This window comes from Rhinopithecus bieti, unplaced genomic scaffold, assembly GCF_001698545.2.
Source record: "Rhinopithecus bieti isolate Rb0 unplaced genomic scaffold, ASM169854v2 scaffold_2572, whole genome shotgun sequence".
Taxonomy (NCBI): Eukaryota; Metazoa; Chordata; class Mammalia; order Primates; family Cercopithecidae; genus Rhinopithecus; species Rhinopithecus bieti.
This window is the reverse complement of record NW_016804595.1, coordinates 867,094-894,859: the sequence shown is the minus strand read 5'-3', so window position 1 is coordinate 894,859 and position 27,766 is coordinate 867,094. Positions and strand designations below refer to the sequence as shown.

Genomic DNA, 27,766 nt, shown 5'->3' with positions numbered 1-27,766 from the left:
ATCAAGGGGTAGGTTTTCAAGGTATGAATTTGGGGTTGGGGGGACACAATCATTCGGTCAATTACATTAATTTCACCTGGCCAGAACTGTTGAAATGACTCAGTGGTTTCTTCTTCACAAAATAAGTGATATTTGATCTGAGCTTTGAAGAACAGAGAGAAGTTATGAGGGCATACAAGGGTTGGAGAAGGTATTCCAGACAGCAGCAACAGCAATTTCAAAGGCACTCAGGCATACGTGCAATGGTGGTCACTGGAGGTCAAGTGGCTGGAATGGTAGGACTGGGTCATATTAAGAGTCTTTACATCATAATCAAGAGTTTAGACTTTATTTTATGGCATCCAGATACCATGAGAAGGGGATGTGATGCATGTGAGCTTTACCTCAGCAGTGAGACCTTGTCCACCCTCAGGCTCTCTGCTACAAAAGCAGCCTGCCTGCCAAAGACCTGTTTGCAAAACTGTAAGCAATGATTCCGCCTTCTATATTTTAGGGAAAATATTTTACTCCTCTGATGACTTTGGAGATATCAGTAGGGGCTGATGAGAGAAGGGGTTGGGAACCTGGTTGTCAGTTCAGTTTATGTCTCAGTTGGTGTGTAAATCCGGATGTCTAGTTTTTCACTGTGTTTCTCCCAGCTGGCTTTCACTCAAGCATGATTATCATGATTTTTGTCCTCTGTTGACTCTACTCCTCCATCTTAGCTGTAGGAGAAATGGCTTGTACTTAGGGCAGGATTTAAAGGGATGCGCTGGCTGGCTCTCTCTTACTGGCCCAAATTGTGGCATTTGTGCTCTGGAAAGGCTGGTGGCTGTGAGGAAGACAGACCAGGCGCAGGAGACAGGGAGGCTGTTGCCCAAGTCCCAGAAATTGATCATGAACACCTGATGGAAGCAGCAGCTGTGAGGTCAGCCTGGATTTGAGAGCCAGTGCTCTCCAGGAAGCATGGCAACCCCACTTGGCCTGGGGCCTCCTTTCTCTACAGGCTCAGGCTTCTAGAATTGCCTCACACGCTGGAGGAAGCATGGCCAGCCTACTTGGCACAGGGCCTCCTTCCTCTGTGGTCTCAGGTGTTGCAGGAAGTCAGGGACCCCGAATGGAGGGACTGGCTGGAGCCACGGCAGAGAAACATAAATTGTGAACATTTCATGGACATTTACCAGTTCCCAAATAATACTTTCATAATTTCTTACGCCTGTCTTATGTTAATCTCTTCATCCTGTTATCTTCGTAAGCTGAGGATGTACATCACCTCAGGACCACTGTGATAATTGTGTTAACCGTACAAATTGATTGTAAAACGTGTGTTTCAAAAATATGAAATCAGCGTACCTTGGAAAAGAACAGAATAACAACGATTTTAGGGAACAAGGGAAGACAACCATAAGATCTGACTGCCTGTGGGGTCAGGCAAAAGAGCCATATTTTCTTTTGCAGAGAGCCTATAAATGGACGTGCAAGTAGGGAAGATACAGCTAAATTCTTTTCCTAGCAAGGATTAATACTCTGGGAAAGGAATGCATTCCTGAGGGGAGGTCTATAAATGGCTGCTCTGGAAGTGTCTGTCTTATAAGGACTGAAATATGCCCTGGTCTCCTGCAGTACCCTCAGGCTTACTAGGGTGGGGAAAAACCCCACCCTGGTAAATTTGAAGTCAGACCAGTTCTCTGCTCTCCAACCCTGTTTTCTGTTGTTTAAAATGTTTATCAAGACAATACGTGCACCGCTGAACATAGACCCTTGTCAGTAATTCTGCTTTTGCCCTTTGCCTTGTGATCTTTGCTGGACCCTTATCAGGAGTTTCTGATTTCACCCTTGTCCTGTTTCCTCAGAAGCATGTGATCTTTGTTCTCCTTTTTGCCCTTTGAAGCATGTGATCTTTGTGACTTACTCCCTGTTCTTGCACCCCCTCACCTTTTGAAATCCTTAATAAAACTTGATGGCTTTAAGGCTCAGGTGGGGTCCTACCAATACGTGATGTCACCCGTGGCGGCCCAACTGTAAAATTCCTTTCTTTGTACTCTTTCTCTTTATTTCTCAGCCGGCTGACACTTATGGAAAATAGAAGAAACCTATGTTGAAATATTGGGGGCAGGTTCCCCCAATACTCAGGCTTTTGGAATTGGCTCACACTTTGGCCTTATTAGGCTGTAAAAACAGCTGTAACATATTTTAAACAGAGGAAAATCTTTTATCCTTTTTAATATACCCCTCTAACATTTTTTTCCAACTTTTATTTTAGATTCAAGGGTTACATATGCTGGTTTGTTACCTGGGTATATTGCATGATGCAGAGGTTTGGGATATGAATGATCCCATCACTGAGGCACTAAGCATAGTACCCAGCAATGAGTTTTTCAACCCCTGCCTTCCTCCCTCTCTCCTTCCCTCTAATAGTCCCCAGTTTCTATTACTGCCATCTTTACTTTGCCATTATTTAAAAAACAAAACTGATGATAGCAAAGAATTTAACAGATTTCTCCATAGTGAATAAATACAGAATTCTGAGGGTCAACTTTATACTTACACTTAGTATAGATACTGCTGAAAAGGACAAATGGTTCACGCTACTGTAGAGGTTTTTGAGAATGTCATGTGTGTTTTTAACCAAACTTGTTTGACTCTCAGCCCCTATACCAATGGGGGAGGAGGGAAATTCAACTTCAATAGTTTCTGTGCCATCCCTCACCTCCGCTGGGTCTCATAGAATCTGGAAGATTTTTGTGCCCCCAGAATATGAGGGGTGAGCCCCTACTCTCCTGTCCATCATAGTCAGTATGGCTCCCTTGACCCACAGCTCTTTGCTTCTGTTCTGTGTATCACAGGAGGTTTATTTCTTCCTCCTCCTCTTTATTCCACCTTCAAACCGAAATCTGTCTGCTGCCACACACACAAAAAGCAGTTATTGCTATGAGCAGAAAGCTGCCTGGCCTGCTCTGTTAATCATATGAGCAACCTTTCCCTTATTTTTGAAGTCCTCATCATCACTGAGGAGGCACTCTATAAATAATAATTTTCCTATTCACTTAGGCCAAGGGGAAGAAAAAAGAGATTAAATTTTTATGTCCCTGTTCATGACACAGCTAATAAGCTGTATCAGCTCTGGTTTTTTTTCTCTTCTTAATAGAGACAAGAAGGGTGTGAAAAGGTTATATAGTCCAATAAATGGTTTAAAGATTCCTCCCTACCTTCTTTATTTAGTATGCTTTCCCCACAATTACCCTGTGTTTGCATTTATATTATAGTTCAATTTGTAATTCAATCAACACATATTTGTTGGATTTCTTTCATGTGTGTGGTTCTGTGCTGAGTACTCTATTTTCTTTACAAATTCCACTTGAGAAATGCTAGCAAAGAATTTCATTCAAATGCCTCTGGGTGCAGAAGCACCTTTTTGGCTGCTACCACACCCTTTTGTCCCAACTGCTACTTTTACAAATGCACTACTTAATGAAGAGGCTAAATGAGATGATTTGGACCAGAAACTAATGGCTTGAGAACCTAAAATATTGTGGGGTATTTTTTTTATCTCTCTCTCTCGATTGAACCTATTAACCAAATAATTATAAAATATCTACTTAGAGCTGTGTTGATACATTTTGAAGGAAATGTCATAATCAACATTATCAATGGTACCTTCCGCTCTTTAAAAAAGAAATTTAAAATTAAGAAAGTGGCCAGGCATGGTGGCTCATGCCTGAAATCCCAGAACGTTGGAAGGCTCAGGCAGGAGAATGACTTGAGGCCAGGAGTTTGAGACCAGCCTGGGCAACATAGTGAGACATGGTTCTACAAAAAAAGAAAAAAAAAAACAAAAAAGAGAGCCAGCCATGGTGATGTGTGCCTGTAGTCCTAGCTACTCAGGAGGCTAGGGTGGAAGGATCACTTGAGCCTAGGAGGATGCAGTGAGCTATGATTGTACCACTATACTCCAGCCTGGGTGACAGAGTATGACCCTGTCTCTTAAAAAAGAAACACAAATTAATTTTTTAAACTTAAACATATAGTTCTATGTTCTATCAGGGAAACTCCAGTGTTAAGGAACAAGACTATAGAATGTATGTTACCTTTGGTTCATTGGTTCCTTTGAGAAACTATAAATATTTCTTAAAAAAGTAAGAAGCTCTTAAAAGAACAAATGAGCTATGTTTTTATACAAATGGAACTATCAATTATTTGTAGATAAATGGCTATGAAAACCTGTTCTAATTTATTCAGGCAGTGTTTCCTGTTTTAAAAATGCTTGCATATTGGGCTAAACATTCGGCACTGGGAATATGAGGGTGGGCACTGTCTAAGGAGTTTATAGTGTCGTGACTTTTTGCTATAATATCAGTAAAATTTTTAAAATTTGTTTTTGATTATACTATAAATTCTGGGGTACATGTGCAGAACATGCAGGTTTGTTACAAAGCATACAGTGCCATGGTGGTTTGCTNGATCTTTGCTGGACCCTTATCAGGAGTTTCTGATTTCACCCTTGTCCTGTTTCCTCAGAAGCATGTGATCTTTGTTCTCCTTTTGCCCTTTGAAGCATGTGATCTTTGTGACTTACTCCCTGTTCTTGCACCCCTCACCTTTTGAAATCCTTAATAAAACTTGATGGCTTTAAGGCTCAGGTGGGGTCCTACCAATACGTGATGTCACCCGTGGCGGCCCAACTGTAAAATTCCTTTCTTTGTACTCTTTCTCTTTATTTCTCAGCCGGCTGACACTTATGGAAAATAGAAGAAACCTATGTTGAAATATTGGGGCAGGTTCCCCAATACTCAGGCTTTTGGAATTGGCTCACACTTTGGCCTTATTAGGCTGTAAAACAGCTGTAACATATTTTAAACAGAGGAAAATCTTTTATCCTTTTAATATACCCCTCTAACATTTTTTTCCAACTTTTATTTTAGATTCAAGGGTTACATATGCTGGTTTGTTACCTGGGTATATTGCATGATGCAGAGGTTTGGGATATGAATGATCCCATCACTGAGGCACTAAGCATAGTACCCAGCAATGAGTTTTCAACCCCTGCCTTCCTCCCTCTCTCCTTCCCTCTAATAGTCCCCAGTTTCTATTACTGCCATCTTTACTTTGCCATTATTTAAAAAACAAAACTGATGATAGCAAAGAATTTAACAGATTTCTCCATAGTGAATAAATACAGAATTCTGAGGGTCAACTTTATACTTACACTTAGTATAGATACTGCTGAAAAGGACAAATGGTTCACGCTACTGTAGAGGTTTTGAGAATGTCATGTGTGTTTTAACCAAACTTGTTTGACTCTCAGCCCCTATACCAATGGGGAGGAGGGAAATTCAACTTCAATAGTTTCTGTGCCATCCCTCACCTCCGCTGGGTCTCATAGAATCTGGAAGATTTTGTGCCCCAGAATATGAGGGGTGAGCCCCTACTCTCCTGTCCATCATAGTCAGTATGGCTCCCTTGACCCACAGCTCTTTGCTTCTGTTCTGTGTATCACAGGAGGTTTATTTCTTCCTCCTCCTCTTTATTCCACCTTCAAACCGAAATCTGTCTGCTGCCACACACACAAAAGCAGTTATTGCTATGAGCAGAAAGCTGCCTGGCCTGCTCTGTTAATCATATGAGCAACCTTTCCCTTATTTTGAAGTCCTCATCATCACTGAGGAGGCACTCTATAAATAATAATTTTCCTATTCACTTAGGCCAAGGGGAAGAAAAAAGAGATTAAATTTTATGTCCCTGTTCATGACACAGCTAATAAGCTGTATCAGCTCTGGTTTTTTTTCTCTTCTTAATAGAGACAAGAAGGGTGTGAAAAGGTTATATAGTCCAATAAATGGTTTAAAGATTCCTCCCTACCTTCTTTATTTAGTATGCTTTCCCCACAATTACCCTGTGTTTGCATTTATATTATAGTTCAATTTGTAATTCAATCAACACATATTTGTTGGATTTCTTTCATGTGTGTGGTTCTGTGCTGAGTACTCTATTTTCTTTACAAATTCCACTTGAGAAATGCTAGCAAAGAATTTCATTCAAATGCCTCTGGGTGCAGAAGCACCTTTTGGCTGCTACCACACCCTTTTGTCCCAACTGCTACTTTTACAAATGCACTACTTAATGAAGAGGCTAAATGAGATGATTTGGACCAGAAACTAATGGCTTGAGAACCTAAAATATTGTGGGGTATTTTTTTTATCTCTCTCTCTCGATTGAACCTATTAACCAAATAATTATAAAATATCTACTTAGAGCTGTGTTGATACATTTTGAAGGAAATGTCATAATCAACATTATCAATGGTACCTTCCGCTCTTTAAAAAAGAAATTTAAAATTAAGAAAGTGGCCAGGCATGGTGGCTCATGCCTGAAATCCCAGAACGTTGGAAGGCTCAGGCAGGAGAATGACTTGAGGCCAGGAGTTTGAGACCAGCCTGGGCAACATAGTGAGACATGGTTCTACAAAAAAAGAAAAAAAAAAACAAAAAAGAGAGCCAGCCATGGTGATGTGTGCCTGTAGTCCTAGCTACTCAGGAGGCTAGGGTGGAAGGATCACTTGAGCCTAGGAGGATGCAGTGAGCTATGATTGTACCACTATACTCCAGCCTGGGTGACAGAGTATGACCCTGTCTCTTAAAAAAGAAACACAAATTAATTTTTTAAACTTAAACATATAGTTCTATGTTCTATCAGGGAAACTCCAGTGTTAAGGAACAAGACTATAGAATGTATGTTACCTTTGGTTCATTGGTTCCTTTGAGAAACTATAAATATTTCTTAAAAAAGTAAGAAGCTCTTAAAAGAACAAATGAGCTATGTTTTATACAAATGGAACTATCAATTATTTGTAGATAAATGGCTATGAAAACCTGTTCTAATTTATTCAGGCAGTGTTTCCTGTTTTAAAATGCTTGCATATTGGGCTAAACATTCGGCACTGGGAATATGAGGGTGGGCACTGTCTAAGGAGTTTATAGTGTCGTGACTTTTGCTATAATATCAGTAAAATTTTAAAATTTGTTTTTGATTATACTATAAATTCTGGGGTACATGTGCAGAACATGCAGGTTTGTTACAAAGCATACAGTGCCATGGTGGTTTGCTGCACTCATCAATCTGTCATCTACATTAGGTATTTCTCCTAGTACTATCCTTCCCCCAGCTCCTCAAGCCCCGATAGGCCCTGGTGTGTGACATTCTCCTCCCTGTGTCCATGTGTTCTCATTGTTCAATTCCCACTTATGAGTGAGAACATGCAGTGTCTGGTTTTCTGTTCCTGTGTTAATTTGCTGAGAATGATGGTTTCCAGTTTCATCCATGTCCCTGCAAATCCATGTCTTTTTTCATGGCTGCATAGTATTCCATGATGTATATGTGCCACATTTTCTTTATCCAGTCTATCATTGATGGGCATTTGGGTTGGTTCCAAGTCTTTGCTGTTGTGAACAGTGCCACAATAAACATATGTGTGCATGTGTCTTTATAGTAGAATGGTTTATAATCCTTTGGGTATATACCCAGTAATGGGATTGCTGGATCAAATGGTATTTCTAGTTCTAGATCCTTGAGGAATCACCACACTGTCTGCCACAATGGTTGAACTAATTCACACTCTCACCAACAGTGTAAAAGCGATCCTATTTCTCCACATCATCTCCAGCATATGCTGTTTCCTGACTTTTTAATGATCGCCATTCTATCTGGGGTGAGATGGTATCTCATTGTGGTTTTGATTTGCATTTCTCTAGTGACCAGTGATGGTGAGCTTTTTTTCATGTTTGTTGGCTGCATAAATGTCTTCTTTTGAGAAGTGTCTGTTCATATCCTTTGCCACTTTTTGATGGGGTTTTTTGTATAAGGTGTAAGGAAAGGATTCAGTTTCAGCTTTCTGCATTTGGATAGTCAGTTTTCCCAACACCATTTATTAAATAGGGAGTCCTTTCCCCATTGCTTGTTTTTGTCAGGTTGGTCAAAGATCAGATGGTTGTAGATGTGTGCTGTTATTTCCGAGGCCTCTGTTCTGTTCCATTGTTCTATATATTTGCTTTGGTACCAGTACCATGCTGTTTTGGTTAATGTAGCCTTGTAGTATAGTTTGAAGTCAGGTAGCATGATGCCTTCAGCTTTGTTCTTTGTCTTTTGTTTGTTTGTTTGTTTGTTTCCTTCTTCTTTTTTGTTGTATTTTTGGCTGTGTGGGTTCTTTTTTTTTTGTTCCATATGAAATTTAAAGTAGTTGTTTCCAGTTCTGTGAAGAAAGTCAATGGTGACTTGATGGGAATAGCATTGACTCTATAAATTACTTTGGGAAGCATGGCCATTTTCACGATGTTGATTCTTCCTATCCATGAGCATGGAATGTTTTTCCATTTGTTTGCATCATCTCTTATTTCCTTGAGCAATGGTTGGCAGTTCTCCATGAAGAGGTCCTTCACATCCCTTATAAGTTGTATTCCAAAGTATTTTATTCTCTTTCTAGCAGTTGTGAATGGGAGTTCACTCATGATTTGGCTCTCTGTTTGTCTGTTATAGGTGTGTAGGAATGCTTGTGATTTTTGCACATTGATTTTTGTATCCTGAGACTTTGCTGAAGTTGCTTATCAGCTTAAGGAGATTTTGGGCTGAGACGATGGGGTTTTCTAAATATACAATCATGTCATCTGCAAACAGAGACAATTAGACTTCCTCTTTTCCTAATTGAATACCCTTTATTTCTTTCTCTTGCCTGATTGCCCTGGCGAGAACTTCCAATACTGTGTTGAATAGGAGTGGTGAGAGAGGGCATCCTTGTCTTGTGCCAGTTTTCAAAGGGAATGCTTTCAGTTTTTGCTCATTCAGTATGTTATTGACTGTGGGTTTGTCATAAATAGCTCTTATTATTTTGAGATATGTTCCATCAATACCTAGTTTATTGAGAGCTTTTAGCATGACGGGCTGTTGAATTTTGTCAAAGGCCTTTTCTGCATCTATTGAGACAAATCATGTTGTGGTTTTTGTCATTGGTTCTGTTTATATGATGGATTACATTTATTGATTTGCATATGTTGAACCTCAGTAAAAATTCAATGTTTCAATATTATTAGATACTTCAACTTTAAAGTCCTAGGGCTTTAAAGGGAGTGATGTAATAAAATTCCGGGGTGTTCATTTACTCACCTAATCACTGACATTTAAACAAACAAGCCTCTCACATTTTAACAACTACAACACCTTTCCTTGGCTCTACTTCTCACTCTAGTAACTACCTTCTTTCTTTTCATAGCTGCGTTTCCAAGAGCTTGCTATACTCACTCTTTTTGCTCTCTATCCACTCCTTTCTAATCTAACTTTCTACCAAAACAGTTCAAATGCTCCATAGACCCATTTTATCCAGCGTGTCCCTTCTTGAAACACTTTCTTCTCTTGCTTCCATACTTTACTGATTTTCTGTCAACTCCAGGATCTCTTTTGTAGATTCCTGTATGTTGCTGTTACATGTTAAAATTTATCAAAGCTCAAGTTTGTGACCCCCTTTTTTCCTCATATTCTAACCTTTACTGACGTAATCTCATTCACTTTTTTTTTTTTTTTTTTTTTTTGAGGCGGAGTCTCGCTCTGTCACCTGGCCTGGAGTACTGTGGCCGGATCTCAGCTCACTGCAAGCTCCGCCTCCCGGGTTCACGCATTCTCCTGCCTCAGCCTCCCGAGTAGCTGGGACTACAGGTGCCCACCACCATGCCTGGCTAGTTTTTTTTTTTTTGTATTTTTTAGTAGAGACGGGGTTTCACCGTGTTAGCCAGGATGGTCTCGATCTCCTGACCTCGTGATCCGCCCGTCTCGGCCTCCCAAAGTGCTGGGATTACAGGCTTGAGCCACCGCGCCCGGCCCTCATTCACTTCTATACCAACAACTCCTAAATTTACATTTCCTTCCCAGATTTCTCCTTTGAACTCCAGAGTATTGCATACTCTCCATCCCCACGAGGAAATCTCAAAGCCTCCTCTAACTCAACACATTTCAAATGGAATGATGATCTTCACTCCTCCATGCCTGGGTTTGATGTCTTGGTGAATGGCACTGTAACCCACTCACCTGCATAACACACAGACCTAGCAATTGGTTTTGAAACTCCCATCTCCTTAGCCCCCCACCCCATAGTACCCAGTACATTAACAATCCCTTATAAATCTCTCTCAGATCTACCTATAATCTCTGCATCTGTGCTAACACCATCCTAATCCAAGTTAACATCTTTTCCTGCCTGAACTACTGTGTAACCACCTAACTGGCTTTGTGCAGCCCTCTTTTCTAGCTCAGTCTGTGCTTCCCACTGCAACCAGAATAAATGCAAGTATTATCAAGCTGCTTAGATGCCTAAAGCCCTTTTAATTAGTAAGCATTACTTGTAGCTGAAAGATCATAATCTGACTGCCTCTCCAGCCCCATCTTGCATCAGGCTCCTCGCTTGCTTCCTCTATGTCTGGTATAATTTCAGTACCTTTAATGTGTCCCATTCCTAGCACAGCTGTTCACCTTGTTCGACATGCTTCTCCCTCTGTCCTCCTCAGGTTGCCTAGGCAACTCCTATTCAACTGACTGGATGTAAGGTCATTTCCTCACAGAAGCCTTCGCTGGCCCTCAGACTAAGTCAAATTTCCTTTTTCTGTACTTTCATAGCACTCGCTATTTCATAAAAACGATTGTTCACTTATATGTACATATTTGGTTGTATAATGATTTGATTAATATTTATCTTGCCTACTACTCTATTTAATGAGGGCAAGGACTGTATTTATTATTCTTACCGTTTCATCCTCAAAGCCTATTGCAGTGCCTGGCACACAGTAGGCACTTTCTAAAAGTCCACTGACTGAATAAACAGAGGAAATGCACAAATGAAGGGCAGAGGTCATAGTAACTTGCCCAGGGTCAAGATGGCAAGGCTGAGACTAGAGTTTCCAGTCCAGATCACCAACCTTCTGAACAAATATCTTGTCCTAAATTTTGTTCTAAATCATTGGAACCAAAGCAACGTCACAACTCAAGTCCAATTTCTCGGCCTACCGTTTTCTACAGATGGCATTTACTCAGCAATGGAATGTTGTAAGTATAGTAATTTTTCTTTTTTCCATGAAACATGTGTTATCTTCTTGCTCTATTTTGAAGGGCTATTATGATAAACGATGCCACTATTTAAAACTTGTAAAGCTTCTTGGAATTCTCAGAAAAGTACAAGATATAGGTCAAAAGAGTAATTTTGTCTCTCACAAAAGAATTTTCTGTTCAAAAAATGCTGTTAACTTGAAAAGGGGTATCTCCCAAAGAACATTCTAATAGGTGGGATAATGATCATCATATTTCTAGCTGCTATGTATATCCCTTCCCTTAAAAGTAAAAAAGGAGAAAATCACTTTGCCTGGGTGGAAGCGCTTTGTGTGTTTTATAAAATCCCCATAAAATATTTAGTGGTTCAAGGAGTGGCTGCCGCATTTCTAAGGCAAATAGCTTATCCCTGAAAAAGCTTGAGGATCTGACTCTCAAGAGTCTTTGTGCTCTGGATGAATAAGAAATCATTATTTTTGAACTTCCCTGCTCACGTCAGTGACTTCCACCTGCACCCAATCCATTGGTTATAAGTACCCATGAATCCGCCTTGCCAATTACAGGCAGGATTACCTAGGAGGACCAGGCAAAACCAAACTCCTGGTAAGCTTTATTAGCCTTTTCTATGATGTGTCTCAGTTTTCATTTCACACCTTGGAGTGGAAGACAGTCTCTACTCACACTGTTGTGGTATGTGTCTGTCTGTCTCAGATGTGTGTGTAAGGTGTATTTCTCAGCTCAGGGTATCTGAAGTAATTTCTTTTCTTTTTTTTTTTTTAAGACTGCTGTCTTAAGGCTTAAAAGTAATTTAAGGTTTTGTTTTTTGTTATTATTTTAAGAATTGCAGTTTCTTTGGAGACAACAAAGTACTTTTTATTCAAAGAGGAAAGAGGCATACTCAGACTTTCTATGTTATGTTCATACTTGTTTTGCTTATCACTGTATAACATTCTCATCATGATGGGCTACTTTAAGCTAATCAGCTGGATTTTGGGGTCCTCATTTAGAAGTCAATCTGGAAAAAACACGGCTGTAAAACGTAGATGAACCAGTATGCCATTTCTCCTTCTTTGTCTGCCTTTACAGATGTTTTCTCTTTCTCTCTCCCTTCCCTGACTGTCTCTCTCAAAGATCATTGACAGCTCCCCCATGCCCTCTTTCACTCAGCTTCACTCCACCATGACCAGAGCATCTCTCCTGCTACTATGTGTTGCTCTGGTGCTGCTTTGGCATGTGAATGGAGCCACACTAAGAAACAAAGACAAATGGAAGCCACTCAACAACCCCAGAAACAGAGATCTGGTAAGAACACACCTGGGGCCTGGGTTTCAGGATAGAACTAATGCCTCTTTGGATTTATGCACACAGCATTCTGTTTTCCAGAGCATAGTGGAAAGAGGGCTACCAAGGGTTGAGAAGATTCTCCAACAGGATTGGACCACAGTTTTACTACCCTAGTGGTTGGCAACCTATTGTTTCTCTGGCCAGTTTACATTTGTTTCTGTAAAGAGAAACAAATTTATATTTAGAAACAATCTTACACACACAGAGTGCATTTCATTTGTAACTGATCTTATATACACATTGACTTTGTAGCCTTGACTTCTAATACATATACAAAACCAAGAGTGTAACAGGGAATTGCTCATGCATAGCTTAGATTGAACTGATGATAAAACAAATTATCACGTAACTAGCAATTGCCAAGCTCAACGGCAAAAACTGAAAGTTGGCCCTGCATGGGTATCAATTTGCTGGGCATATTTTCAACATATTCTATAAAATAGAATTCAAAAAATCAGTAAACATTCTCTTTAAAAAATATGCCAAATACAATAAACATGTTGACATGACTATTTTGAAATATGGTTTTTCTAAAGTGAATGATGTGAAATATAAAAACATAGGATTAAAATAAACTGAGATAAAAGACCAGCAGGATTTGTTTTCTGGTCACAGCTGCTGACCAAAACAGGATCTGGTCCAGACAGGATAAAATGAAAACACTGGGTGAAACCAGCAGACGGCGACAAAAGTGATCCTGACCTGGTCTCATTGCTCATTAGGATATGCTACTCCCCTTGGTGCCATGACAGTTTACAAATATCATGGCAATGACCTGGAAGCTACCACTCCTTTCCATGGCAATGACCCAAAAGTTACCACCTCTTTCCTAGAAAGCTCTAAATAACCCCCTTCTATTTGCATTAACCCATTCCTTAATTTGCATATATTCAAAAATGGATAAAAACACAGTTGCTAAGAACCTGTATGTTGTCAACTCTGGGTGCACTACCTGTGAGTTAGCCTTGTTCTGGCAGGAGCAGTACCTTTCAATAAAAGATTGTTACCACAGTCAGCCTGCCCTTAAATTCTTTTCTGGGCAAAGCCAAGAACCCTCCTGGGCTAAGCCCCAGTTTGGGAGTTTGCCTGTCCTGCATCAAAGCAAGTAGCACTTTGCACATCTTCTGTGTTCATTTCCTAATGGAAATCTGAAAAGAAACCATCGAAGAAGGCAGTGACAGAGATCTCATCTTAAGGAAGAGGAGATACTGAGCTGCTTATTATGGAGTTCATTTTCATCTTTGACCTTAGTACTCAGATAGTTCACAATGAATCTTTCGACTGTGGTGCTGTTCCATAGTCTTCCTTCAATTTTCACAAAAAATGGTGAATTATTTTGGTTAGGGTTGAGATATCAGAAAGAAGGTACAGGGGAGGGGAGGAGAAGTATTTGAAGCATGTACTTGTATTTCTGGATTTTGATTTCCAACCTCTTGCCTCTTAGATTAGCCTTAAAGTCAATTCAGGGGAAAAATAGAGGGAAAAAAAATCACCTTTATTTTTGGTGTTTCATTTATGTCTGGCATTGACCATTTTCTTTCTCTCTTTAGTTTTTCAGAAGCCTTCAGGCATATTTTAAGGGCAGAGGTCTTGATCTTGGAACATTTCCAAATCCTTTCCCCACGAATGAGAATCCTAGACCTCTCTCTTTCCAATCAGAACTTACTGCTTCTGCATCTGCAGATTATGAAGAGCAGAAAAACTCCTTTCACAATTATCTCAAAGGCTGAAAGTTTCTTCTGAGCTCAGGTAAAAGTTGGCCCTTTATTCGCAGGATCTGTCTAAACATACAAGTCAGCCATAAAGTAGATATTTTGAAAGTATTTATTTGAAAAAATAATTTTATTTCCTCATAGGAATAAGTGCTCAGTTCTGCTTATACTCCTCACTGTTAAGTATTTGGATTTGGTTCAGGTATTTTACAGTCTTGTTTTAAAAAGAAATGGCAGTTTTTATTTTTTAAGCATAGTTATCCAGGCAGAGACATATTAAAATAATAGAATTATCTCTCTTAATAGGATTATTAAATTAATAACATGGCCACACTCTTACCTGTATCTTTTTCCAGACCAAGTGATATAGCTAAGTTATGTGGAAAATCTACATAAAGACATATGTCAAATTGAGTTGTTGGATTAGATGGGAGTTAAAAATTAAAAGAATGGTTCTTTGGGGGACAAAGTATTATGCATATATTTGAACTTGAACTTCCTCACCTATAGAAAGAAAAGGTTGACTATTAGTAAGGATGGCATTTTTCTTATAGAAAAAACTTAAAAATTTATTAAGATTTGAATTGCATTACTTTTTTTGTTGTTGTTGAGGTGGAGCCTCACCCCGTCACCCAGGCTGGGGTGCAATGGTGCGATCTTGGCTCACTGCAACCTCCGCCTCCCGGGTTCAAAGGATTCTTCTGCCTCAGCCTCCCGAGTAGCTGGGATTACAGGTGCCCGCCACCATGCCCAGATAAATTTTTTAATTTTTTTAGTAGAGACGGGGTTTCACCATGTTGGCCAGGCTGGTCTCGAACTCCTGACCTCCTGATCCACCCACCTCAGCCTCCCAAAGTGCTGTAATTACAGGCATGAGCCAGCACGCCCAGCGAATTTCGTTACTCTTATTACTTTAGCATTCCTATCAAACCAACGCCGACCATTTAAAAAGAACAAGTATGACTGGCCAGGCACGGTGGCTCACGCCTTTAATCCCAGCACTTTGGGGGGCCAAGGCGGAAGGATCACGGGGTTAGGAAATCGAGACCATCCTGGCTAACATAGTGAAACCTCGTCTGTACTAAAAACACAAAAAATTAGCCGGGCGTAGTAGGGGGTGCCTTTAGTCCCAGCTGCTCAGGAAGCTGAGGCAGGAGAATGGCGTGAACCCGGGAGGCGGAGCTTGCAGTGAGTGGACATGGCGCCATTGCACTCCAGCCTGGGCAACAGAGCAAGACTCCGTCTCAAAAAAACAAACAAACAAAAAAAAAAAAAAAAAAAAGAACAAGTATGGGGAATTCCAAGCAAATACATTATGATTTCAATCCATTAGCTTTTTGTTTAGCTGAATGATAAAGGGAATGGAATCATAATTAAAATCTTTTCCCGTTCTCCCACAAGTGTAATTTTGAAATTCTGAGGAAGCATGTCTTTCTTGCGCTTCATGGTGTTTGTGAAAGGGTTTTCATTATTAGTTCTTTTAAATGTGATGATTAAAAAATAATGATTGCTATTCTTAAAAGAACGTATAACTTAGCATGTGGAATATGCCCTTGGATATTGTTCTAAAATGAGAAAATAAAATAGAAGAAACAGTAAGATGTTAATGAAGTTTTCTCTTGACTATTGTTTACACTTAGGCCTTAGGGTATCAGAGAATAGTTATTAATAGCATACCACCTCTCTTAGTAAAAGGCAGATAAATTGCTTGTAAGCCTCAGCTTGTTCATCTGTAAATTGCAGATACTAGTTTCTACCTTACAGAAAGTATCATAGAAAATATCAAATAAATACTTTCATGTGAGCATGGAATGAGTTAATATTTAAGGGCAGGAAACTGATAAAGCACTCAGTTGGTGGTATCCTAAAAGAACAGGAATTATTCACCTTTATGAAAAAAACAAAACAAAACACAAAGCTTCTGATTTGGAGTATATTTCATAATTATGAGCTCTATGTTCCTTACATCTCTGGTGAGCAAATGAAGAAGAAAAGAGTTTTCATTCAAATATGTTGATCTGGGGGTCGTTGGTTTGACTGTGTAGTCTTCAGTTTCTATTTAATTGTAACATTGTCTTGTTCTTTCAGGTGTCTGGCTATTATAAAACTACAGATGAAGCCTCTCATTAGAAAAATTCAACCACTGTCATAGCTAAACTTTCGTGGAGTTTCTTTCCCCCTCACTTTTATTTTTCAGTTTGTAATGATTTTATTCCACATTTCCATATTTACATACAAATCGCTGGAACTATGATTTCTATGCATATTTATGGAGTGTTTTTCCTGTACAACCATAAATATTGATGTAGAGCAGTGCATGTATTTGTAGGAGTTACAAAAACATCACAAACTGAAAAAAGATTATAATCTAAATTAGATGTTTCTTTAAGCTTGTTTTTAAAACTTGTCTTTTATTATCTTTTATCAACCAATTTTTTTTTTAAAGGGACATGCTCACTTTTAGTATAGTAAAATTCTTTATATGTGATAGGGCGTTGGGTTTAAAATTTGTCTTCCTTTCCTAAAAAGAAGATGCATTCCCATGTTCAGCATACACTACTAAAAGACCTCACAGTTTTAGTTTCATAAGAAATGAGGGCAAGTGATAAACAGCCACAATTAAGTTAAAATGGAAGCAAACAACCACAACAAACACGGGATTCTAGAAGTTGTCAATGACTCTGAAGATGCTCTTTGCCAGAATATTCAGAGGTGGACATTGTGCCACATCAAATATTCTAGCAATGCCCCAGCCCTTGCTCTCATACACAACCTCTTCAGGAAGGAAAAGTAGAAACAGGTGATTTCCTCTCTTTCCAACCAGCCCCTGCCCTCCTTACTCTAGCTCATGCTGAGTTATTCTGATTCCCATATTCACATTTGGAATAGCTGCTTTTCCTGTATCTTTATAGATAGCTGCATCATCTTCTCTATGATTCCTGCAAAAGGAATGTTGCACTAAAATGCAACATTGTCCTAACATTAGTCTGTGCATTTCAAAATAGTTGACTGTGGCTTTTTTTTTTTTTGGTGGATTATTGATATTGTATATGAAGAATAAAATATTTGTGCAAGAACAGATTTTGTGTCTGGTTTAAGATGTTCTGTTGTAATTAGTCATATATGAGTCTGTTTCCCCTGAAGAGTCATGAGGTCTTTGTGAGCAGAGACCATATCTAATTCACTTATATTTCCCCAGCACCTAGTACGATGCCTAGCATGGAGCAATTGTTCAATAGATACTTGTTGAATTGAAATAAACATGTGCTATTCATCCAGTCTTCACACAGTAATGGAAGCTGCTTTTAGTTAATGTCAAAACTTTTTTTCTTGCCATTTAAAAAATGTTAAGTAATTCTTGATGAGCTATTCCTTATAAAAGTATAGCTTATTGGTATAAATGGTAGAGTGGTAGGGAGTTTTTCACCTCTGTCGAGTTCCAAGTACTAGTGGTTGGTTTTCCCTTTCTTAATACTGTCCCTGCTCTGGGTGTTAAGACCTCCACAAAGGGAATACTTACCAGTTTCAGGGCATTGAAAAGGAAGGGCATCCACATGGGACATTTAGCTATGAGCTCGCAAAGTTTCAGGGCACGGGCATTCATCCTTCAGCTGGAATTTTTTTCTTTTTCTTTTTTTTTGAGATGGAGTCTCACTCTGTCGCCCAGGCTGGAGTGTACTGGCACGATCTCGGCTCACTGCAACCTATGCCTCCTGGGTTCAAGTGATTCTCGTGCCTCAGCCTCCCTAGTAGCTGAGATTACAGGCTTCTGCCACCATGCCTGGCTAATTTTTGTATTTTTAGTTGGGGGGGGCGGGTTTCACCATATTGGTCAGGCTGGTCAACATCGTGAAACCCTGTCTCTTGTAAAAATACAAAAATGAGCTGTGCGTGGTGGCTCACGCCTGTAGTCCCAACTACTCGGGAGTCTGAGGCAGGAGAATCACTTGAACCCGGGAGATGGAGGTTGCGGTGAGCCGAGATCGTGCCACTACACTCCAGTCTGGCGACAGAGCGAGACTCCGTCTCAAACAAACAAACAAACAAACAAAACCCCAAAACCTCCCTACACACATTTCTAAAATTCACTAGGGAAATGATTTTGCTCTTGGCCGAGAACTACCGCCAGAACATAGATGAAGTGTATGTAGTGTTTGTTCCAATGCAAATGATGTTCTGCAGGTGTTTTAGGCTCTGGAGGAGTCTCTGATACTTCCCTATATAGGTCCCTGGCAATCTCTCAACACTGAAAGGAGCCTCTGCTCCTCTTCAGTGAGTGTCTCATTCCCCAGCACTTGGCCTATTGTCCTCTGTCCCAGATCTAGGGTGGCCAAGAACTGTTAAGAGTGTGAGCTTTTATCCTACTTGCAAGCTACACACTAGCTTTTTACACTTTTATCAAACTTGGCAGATACATGAGACATCTTATGTCTGAGACAACTGACTTTCTTACTGATGGCATGGCAGGTAGTGACATGAGTTTTACATTTACATCAGTTTTCCTTACTCCCCAAGTATCAAGGGGGCCATGTGAATGTGCGTCCAGGGGTATGCTGTGCACAAGTGGGTTTGTGCCAAAGCTGAGGAACTCCAAACTTAGGAAATCCCCACTCTTCTAATGGCACTGCTAGCAAACACGCCCAAACTTTGCCCAGAGGGAAACATTTATTATACTGTTCGGAAAAAAAATGTGTTCCCTGCCCAAGAAAGAGACAATAGCTCCACCTTTCAAGGCTGTTTGATTCGAAAACAGCCTTGAAAAGCTAGCCTAGAACAAAGGTATCACAAGCTTTTTCAGAACAATTAATAAAGCCATGGAAAAATAGTCTCCTACATAGGGTCCCAGCCCATCCTGGCTCTTTTCCCTGGCAAGAAGAAAGAATGTATGCTTTTAATTATATGGTCATGGTAAAAATTCAATGTTCTGCTTCCTCCAGACTTTCCATTTTGATTTTCAAAACAAGCCTGAATGTATTTTTATTATGGCCATAACCATTCCACTTCATCTCAAGGTAATGTGGATACCTCTGACTCATCAGGAGACAAATCTCTCCCAAGGAAGTAGGGGAAAGAAAAACAGAAAGATTGAAATTTCAAGATATGTTGCAACAGTCTGACTGCTAAAATAACTTTCATGTCATTAAGGTGTTCCATAGTCAAAAAAACCACACACACAAAACAAACAAAAAAACCACCCTCCTACCCCTTGTTCACTGCTTCCTGTTCTTCATAATATGAATCTATATCTCCAGAATTGTTATTCCCATATTCCAGATAGCCAACAATAAGACAAGATAGTCTAAGTCATCTGGGTCTTAGGAGAATATTCTCCTTATAGGTAACCATCCCTCCTCACTTGATTTCTCTTCTTTTCCCCTAGGAGAGTTAGGACTCAAGATTCCTAAATTCCTCTTAGACACAGTTCCTCCACTGTCTGGAAAAATTTAGGGGAGAATTTCCCTGTAAGTGGTTTAAGTGGATTGCTTTAACATACTCCACCCTGCTCACCTTCCATATTTTATACCCAGGTAGGACTCTGAGGATCCTTCCTCATGAGAAAGGGAATGACTTCCAGCTGCGAGATATTTTTTTTTCTCACCTGGCAGTCCTGTCCTTGCAGGTCCTGGCCTCTCATTCTCCCATCCTTCTGCTGTTTATCCTTGCCAGGATTGTCATAAAGATGGCTAGGTGATACTCTCCCCGTAACTTGTCTTTAACCTTAGCTTCATATTGAGCTTCATTTCCCTACTCCAGCTACCTTGCCCCAGGTTCCAAAGGCACTTTCAGTTCCATCCAATACAATTCACAAATGTGTTTTCAGCACAAATTATTAGGCCATACAGTAGGGTTTACAATGATGCATCAGGGCTGTTGTCAAGATGTTTACAGCTAGTGTCTCTAGAATTGGACAAATAGATAATTATAATATAAGGGAAAATATAAATCACAGGAGTGTGTAGAAGTTGAAAAACCATACCATTCAGAGGAGGCAGTATATTATAGTTCCAAGCATGGGACCTGGAGTCAGAAACCAGGGTTCAAATCCTGGCTCTACTACTTTTTAGAGACAATAGCATTAGGAATAACACCTACTGAGAAGGAAGGATTATTTTTAGAAATGTATGTAATATGTATAAAACAGTAGATGGCCTATATATTTATTATACACTAATACGGGCAACAGTGTGTAGTAACCATACTAAGTATTTGGTTCTTTCTGAAAGTTTGCTGTTAGGAAAGGAAGAAAACTTGGGTGGGAGACGTGTAACAGGAAGCCCAGGTGAACGCGTTTGCAGACTGAGAAGGTGCTTGAGGAAAGGGAGAGTTTGAGGATTTCGGGTGGGAGCAGGGCGCGGGTGAGGGAGAAATGGCGGGAGTGAAATTTAAAGCATACATTGGGGAAGGATTTTAGCTTTCTGTGGCAGGGGAAAACTGGAGAGTGAAACATGCACGTGGCAGAGTAAATGGTTCAATTAAGAAAAAAATATCACACAGCAGTGACCAAGCTAATTTAAAGAACCTTCAGGAAAGAAAAAGGATTGGGAGAGGCCAGGCGCGGTGGCTCACGCCTGTAATCCCAGCACTTTGGGAGGCCGAGGCGGGCGGATCACGAGGTCAGGAGATCGTAGACCATCCTGGCTAACACGGTGAAACCCCGTCTCTACTAAAAATACAAAAAATTATCCAGGCGTGGTGGCGGGCGCCTGTAGTCCCAGCTTCTCGGGAGGCTGAGGCAGGAAAATCGCTTGAACCCGGGAGACGGAGGTTGCAGTGAGCCGAGATCGCGCCACTGCACTCCAGCCTGGGCGACAGAGCGAGACTCCGTCTAAAAAAAAAAAAAATGGATTGGGAGAATGAAACTAACACTTGGTGAAGAATTGAGGGAAATCACCCAGCTTAAAGAGAATATGTTTAAAGCGCTTTTTTTTTTTTTTTTTTTTGAGCTATCTAATAACCAAACCGATGGCTGAGAGCGTCGGCCGACCGAGTCTGCAAGGGGCGCGCCTCCTATATATAGGTCCCGGCCTGGCGCCTACGCGGAACCTGAGTGCTGCGGCTGCGGCGCAGACCCGGCGGGTTTCGCGGAAGGACGCCGGTTCCTTGTTCGCTGGCCCTGGCAAGAAAGCGTCTGGCGAGCGCTGCTCTTCCGGTTCTCTGTCCCGGTTCCTGGGGTTGCACGGACAGACCCTGCAAACATGTCAGGGTTCAGTCCGGAACTCATCGACTACTTGGAAGGGAAAATCTCCTTCGAGGAGTTCGAACGGCGGAGAGAAGAGAGAAAAACCCGCGAGAAGAAAGTGAGGCGATGCTAGGCCTCGGTGCCCTTCACTCTCGTTGCCCGAATACACTTAGGTGTCGGGGACCCAGACGACCGCTTTCACCGTGGTGGGGGCGGGCTGGGAACTTTCAGCAGCTTCTTCCTTATCTTACCGAAACTCCGGTTTTCACCCCTCATCCCTGTGCTAAAATCCTTAAAACGTTTTCGCTCACCGAAAACCTTTCGTCTTGGTGGTAACCTCTTCTTTTTCCCCCAATACTACGTTTTTATTTCAGGGTAGCTTAACGCTGGTAAGTTAAATGAGAGGTGGGGAGAAGAGTTTGGAGTTACAGTCTCAGGTTCTAGTCCTAGCTTTGCCACTAAGTCGTTTTGTGACGGTGGGTGGGTAGCTCACCTTTCTTCTTTAGGCCCCAGTGTCTCCTTTTCTGAACTGGAACGATTGAGCTCCTGTTTTTGAGGAGTCTCCCACTGGTGTGAAGTAATAGTTCATGAAAAGTACTGTCCGATAAGAAGATAATCTTTACCCATACCTTTTCCCCATACTTAGAAATATCTGAACTTTTGTATCTTCTTGCTTACTTCAAGTCCAAGAGAAAATAAAAGTAATGAAACCTTTTAAGTTCGCTGGCAGATTCTTTTTTTTTTTTTTTTTTCAGATAGAGTTTCGCTCTTGTTGCCCTGGCTGGAGTGCAGTAGCACGATCTCGGCTCACTGCAACTTCGGCCTTCTGGTTTCAAGCCATTCGCCTGCCTCAGCCTCCCGAGTAGCTGGGACTACAGGCGCCTGCCACCACGCCTGGCTAATTTTTATATTTTTGGTAGAGATGGGGTTTCACCATGTTGGCCAGGATGGTCTCAAACTCCTGACCACGTGTTCCACCCTCCTCGGCTTCCCAAAGTGCTGGGATTACTGTGCCTGGCCGGCAGATTCTTTAATAATTCATGCGACTAGTATGGACTCATCTTTTCATTTATTTTATTTTATTTTATTTTCAGAGTTTCGCTGTGTCACCCAGGCTGGAGTGCAGTGATGCGATCTCGGCTCACTGCAACTTTCGCCTCCTGGATTTAAGCAGTCCTCCTACCTCAGCCATCAAGTAGCTGGGACCACAGATGTGAGCCATCACACTCTGCTAATTTTTATATTTTTTGTAGAGACGGGGTTTCTCCACGTTGCTCAGGCGGGTCTCAAATTCCTGAGCTCAAGGGTTCCGCCTGTCTTGGCCTCCCAAAGTAGTTGGATTACAGGCGTGAGCCACCAAGTCATCTTTTTATTTAAAATATTAGGATACAATGTGTTCATTAATGAAATTATTAAGATTTTTAAATTTTAGTTTTACAAATGACAGATTGAAGGGTAAGATCTAAGTACTTTGAAATGCTTTGACAGTATTCAAACTTAGATTCCACCTACTGTGTATGTGTTCACAGCTCAAGTTTTGTAGGACTAGAAAATGAGGCAAATGCCCTATTCTATAAACTGCCAACCCATGGTCACAGAATGCCTGAGTGGCGAAGCTAGGACCAGAACCAGATACTCTGTGGCTGGGGAGAGCTAAGTCTGCATTATTTTTTGGAATCATTAATTAATTTCCAATCACAGAGTCTTCAGGAAAAAGGAAAGTTATCAGCTGAAGAAAATCCCGATGACTCTGAAGTTCCATCGTCATCAGGAATTAACTCTACCAAATCCCAAGACAAAGATGTCAGTGAAGGTATGTTAAAATTATGTGCTTCCTGCAATGAATGTTTGGAGTATGTGAGCAGAGTAATTTAGTGAAACATTGTATTTTCATTGCAGTGATTCTCTGTTGTTGATTATGTGGTTTATCAGGAGCAGAATGCTTGGTTGTGTAGTAGGTGCCCAATAAATATTTGTTGAGTTATTGAATACCTTGATGGTTATTTTTTGTGAGCTCTGGTGTTGGAAAAGTGTTTTAAATTGACATCAGTATTTGGGTGCTTTTTAAGATTATTTTTTAAATTGGCCCTCTCATTTGGTAACTGAACACTTCCAGACTATAGTCCCTCAAATTATAATAAATTACACTTCGATATAAAGTGGTTTCCAAACCACTGCTTTAGTTACAGGGAGAAAAGATAGAAATGTTAGTGTGGAAGGCATGTTGGTTGCCCTCATGGAACTTCACACACTGCACAGTGTCTTGGTAGGCTACATCATTCTAGCATCCAGTTCTCAGCTTTGCATGTCCAGATACTAAATTTGGTTAGTGCACCCAGAGTAATTAAACTCATTGTAGCTTAATTAACTACTAAGCAAATTTATTAATTTTCAGTGATTGATACCCTTTTCCAGGGATCAGAATGCTGATAATATCTCAGGGTATCCATTTACTACCATATCAAGTTAACTGGGATGCTAAACTCAATTAGAATGTAGCTTCATGTATAGGGTCTGATAACAGCAGTCTAGTTCTAGGGTTTAGAAGTACAATTTGGTTCTTTTCCCTCGAAACAAATAAGCATTCACACAGAGAACAGACAGTCATAGCATGGGCAGAAAAGAAACAAGATTTGTTCTTATCTGCCTGGACCACGTGGGGAAAAAGGGGGAAAGAGGAGGGAAAACTGGGGTTATGATTTCTTTTCTGCCAGGAAAGTGGGGTGGAAAAGGCAGCTGATAAAAAGGAATGAGAGCATGTCCTTTGCAGGGACATGGATGGCATTGGAAGCCGTTATCCTCAGCAAACCAGCACAGGAACAGAAGACCAAATACCGCATGTTCTCACTTACAAGTGGTTGCTGAATGATGAGAACACGGACAAAAGGGGGTGAGGAAACAACAGACACTGGGGCCTTTCGGAGTAGGGGTGTTGCGGGAGGGAGAGCATCAGGAACAGCTGATAGATGCTGGGCTTAATATCTAGGTGATGGGATGATCTGTGCAGCAAATCACCATGGTACATGTTTACCTATGTAACAAACCTGCACATCCTGCACATGTACCCCTGAACTTAAAAGATGAAGAAAAAAAGGCAGCTGACTGAAGTTGTTCTCACGATTTGTGGTTCCTTCCTTATCTGCTGAGGGGAAGAGCTGCTCTTCTGTCCTCAGGTGTTTGAATTGCTACTATAGCAGCAGGCACAAGTGGGTGCCTGTCAGTCCTGTTTAAAGCTGCTCCCAAAAGCTAGCCATCAGGCCCTAAAAAAGGAGTGAACTGAGTCCAATTCAGGCTCACCATGAGCAGTGAGGCCCACAAGGACTGGCTGGCTTCAGCTCAGATAATCTCATCCATCCTTTTAAGATGTGAAGCTCCTAATTTCCTAGTAAGGAATTGTCCCAGGACTCTACCAAGACTCTTGGTGAGTATGAGCGTGTATTCAGAGCAGAAGGGGTCAGTTTTGAACAAGCTTTGGCAGTCAGCTAACTGAACTATATGGCCACTAATCGTTCCTTTTCCCCTGGGCGGTACTAAATACACCACTAAATTTTTGCTCTTCACACCGTTCTTACACACTGTGAAGATAGGATCTTCTTTTAATGTCATTTTCAATTCATTTGCTGATATATTAAACTATAATTTTTATATATTGACTTTGTGTTCAGCAACCTTGCTAAATTAATTTATTCTTACAGTTTGTATGTAGATTTGTTTTGGGTCTCCTTTGTATATAATCATGTCATCTGTGACCTGATAATTTTATTTTTTCCTTGCCTGCTTTTTTTTTTTTGAGATGGAGTCTTGCTCTGTCGCCCAGGCTGGAGTGCAGTGGTGCCATGTCCACTCACTGCAAGCTCTGCCTCCCGGATTCATGCCATTCTCCTGCCTCAGTCTCCCGAGTAGCTGAGACTACAGGCACCCGCCACGATGCCCGGCTAATTTTTTGTATTTTTAGTAGAGACGGGGTTTCACCGTGTTGGCCAGGATGGTCTCAATCTCCTGACCTCATGATCTGCCCGCCTCGGCCTCCCAAAGGCTGGGATTATAGGCGTTGAGTCACCGCGCCCGGCTTTCCTTGCCATCTTTATGCCTTTTGTTTCTTATTACATTGGCTAGGACCTCCAGTAAAATGTTGAATGGAAGTGGTGGTAGTAGGCAACTTTGTCTCATTCTTAGTAACGTGCAATAATTCACCATTAGCTGTGTTTGTGGAAAATTTTTGTAGATACTCTTCATGAAATAAAAGATATTATTCCCTTTCATTTTTAGTTGACTAAGAATTTTATTAGGAATGGGTATTGGATTTTATCAAATGCTTCTTTGTATTAGAGTGGATCATACGATTGCTCTTTTGTTCCTCTGATAAATTTTACATGTTTCTTTTCATCTTTATTTTGAATATTCGGAATTCTTGAATATGATCCTTATGACTTCAAAATAGTATTTATTACTCAGAACATGTAGCTTTTAAAATCTGTTCTTCATTAAACATTGATTATCTCATTTAGACATCATCTTTGGCATTTGAAGCATTTCACATAAGTAAGTATGTATAAGAGTTTTTGAACATAGGCCGGGTGCAGTGGTTCACGCCTGTAATCCCAGCACTTTGGGGGGCCAAGGTGGGTGGATCACTTGAGGCCAGGAGTTCAAGACCAACCTGACCAACATGGCAAAACCCCGTCTCTACTAAAAATACAAAAATTAGCTGGGTGTGTTGGCACACGCCTATAGTCCCAGCTACTTGGGAGGCTGAGATGGATTGCTTGAACACAGAAGGCAGAGGCTGCAGTGACCTGAGATGGCACCACTGCACTCCAGCCTGGGCGACAGAGCAAGACTATGTCTCAAAAAAAAAAAATACAAAAATGAGCTGGATGTGGTGGCTCATGCCTGTAATCCCAGCTATTCGGGAGGCTGAGGCATGAAAATCACTTGAACCCTGAAGGTGGAGGCTGCAGTGAGCTGGGATCATGCCACTGCACTCCAGCCTGGGCAACAGAGTGAGACCCCATCTCAAAAAAAAAAAAAGTTTTTGACTGGGCGCGGTGGCTCACGCCTGTAATCCCAGCACTTTGGGAGGCCAAGGCAGGTGGATCACCTGAGGTCGGGAGTTTGAGACCAGCCTGACCAACATGGAGAAACCCCGTCTCTACTAAAAATACAAAATTAGCCAGGTGTGGTGGCACATGCCTGTAATCCCAGCTACCCTGGGAGACTGAAGCAGGAGAATTGCTTGAACCTGGGAGGTGGAGGTTGTGGTGAGCCGAGATTGCGCCATTGTACTCCAGCCTGGGTAACAAGAGCGAAACTTCATCTCAAAGCAAATATGTATTTTTTGAACATATTTATATCTCTATATATATACTTAAAATTTTAACTATTTTGTTGGAACTTTTCCAGAAATATGTTACATGTCTATCTTTGTGTTTTCTGTTGCTTATAACAGAATACTTGAAACTGGGTAATTTATAAGGAAAAATAATTTATTTCTTATAGTTAGGGAGGCTGAGAAGTCCCAGGCAGAGGAACCACATCTGTTGAGGACCTTTGTGGATTCTCTCCAGAGTCCCAAGATGATATAGGGTATCACATGGTGAGGGAGCTGAGCATACTAGCTCAGGTCTCTCTTCCTCTTCTTGTAAAGCCACTAGTCCCACTCCCATGATAACCCATTAAATCATGAATGGATTAATCCATTCATGAGAGCAAAGCCCCATGACCCAGTCCCTCTTAAAGGCCCCCTCTTAAAGATGTCTCAGTGTTGGCACATTGGGGATTAAATTTCAATATGAGACTTGGAGGGGACAAATATAAAAACCATAGCAATGTCTCTGCTTTAACAGAAAATTGGCCTCTGAACTTAACTTTTTCTTGATCATTCAAAGTCATCATTATTGACACTCAAAAATCATTATATTATACTATGGTGGTATCCTGAGATACAAATGAACTATGTCATGTATTTTATTCCTGAAATAATAAAGCTATTTTAATACTAATAATAGCATTAATGGGTGTTTACTATATGCTAGGCATTCATAGTGTATATATACACAGACACACTCACACTCATTTTGTCCTCAGAGTAGCCCTATAAATTAACCCATTTTGCAAAAAGAAACTGAGGTATAGAGGAGCTTCAGTAATTTCCCCTAGGTTACACAGCTGGTGATAGATGGAGATGAAGTTTGGAACCAGGCAGCTTGGCTCTAGAGCCCTCACTTTGAACCACTATGCTATACCACCAGGGCTCCATACTGCTAGTCTTGTTTAGTTCTTAGGTCTATGTCTTATAATTCTTCTATTTTTTTCCTATTATTGTATGTGCTTCTGATTTTTCAGTTAAATTTGCCTATAAATCTGGATGAGGCCTAAAGGATGAGTCAGCTATTCCTGTAGAATAAAATACATGGCTTTGTGATAACTTTCTTCTTTGGTTTGGTTTTTGAGGGTGTTCATTTACTATTTT

At 40.8% G+C, this 27,766-nt stretch overlaps 2 protein-coding genes across 2 annotated transcripts in view; both read left to right on the top strand.

Moving 5' to 3' along the window:
• Positions 1–12,177: 12,177 nt before the first annotated feature.
• On the top strand, positions 12,178–17,038 carry CUNH2orf66 (chromosome unknown C2orf66 homolog; the record flags this gene model as incomplete). The annotated part of the gene is made up of 3 exons (XM_017869294.1): positions 12,178–12,360; positions 13,953–14,151; positions 16,203–17,038. Coding segments are annotated over 2 exons (363 nt in total), but the record flags the coding sequence as incomplete, so codon positions are not given.
• Positions 17,039–21,131: 4,093 nt separating this feature from the next.
• GTF3C3 (general transcription factor IIIC subunit 3) overlaps positions 21,132–27,766 on the top strand; it is a 34,351-nt gene continuing 27,716 nt past the window's right edge. Inside the window, exons 1-2 of the mRNA XM_017869301.1 lie at positions 21,132–21,412; positions 22,996–23,107. Of these exons, the coding sequence (XP_017724790.1) occupies positions 21,311–21,412; positions 22,996–23,107 (214 nt within the window). The 5' untranslated portion in view covers positions 21,132–21,310. The remainder of the gene's footprint in view (positions 21,413–22,995; positions 23,108–27,766) is intronic.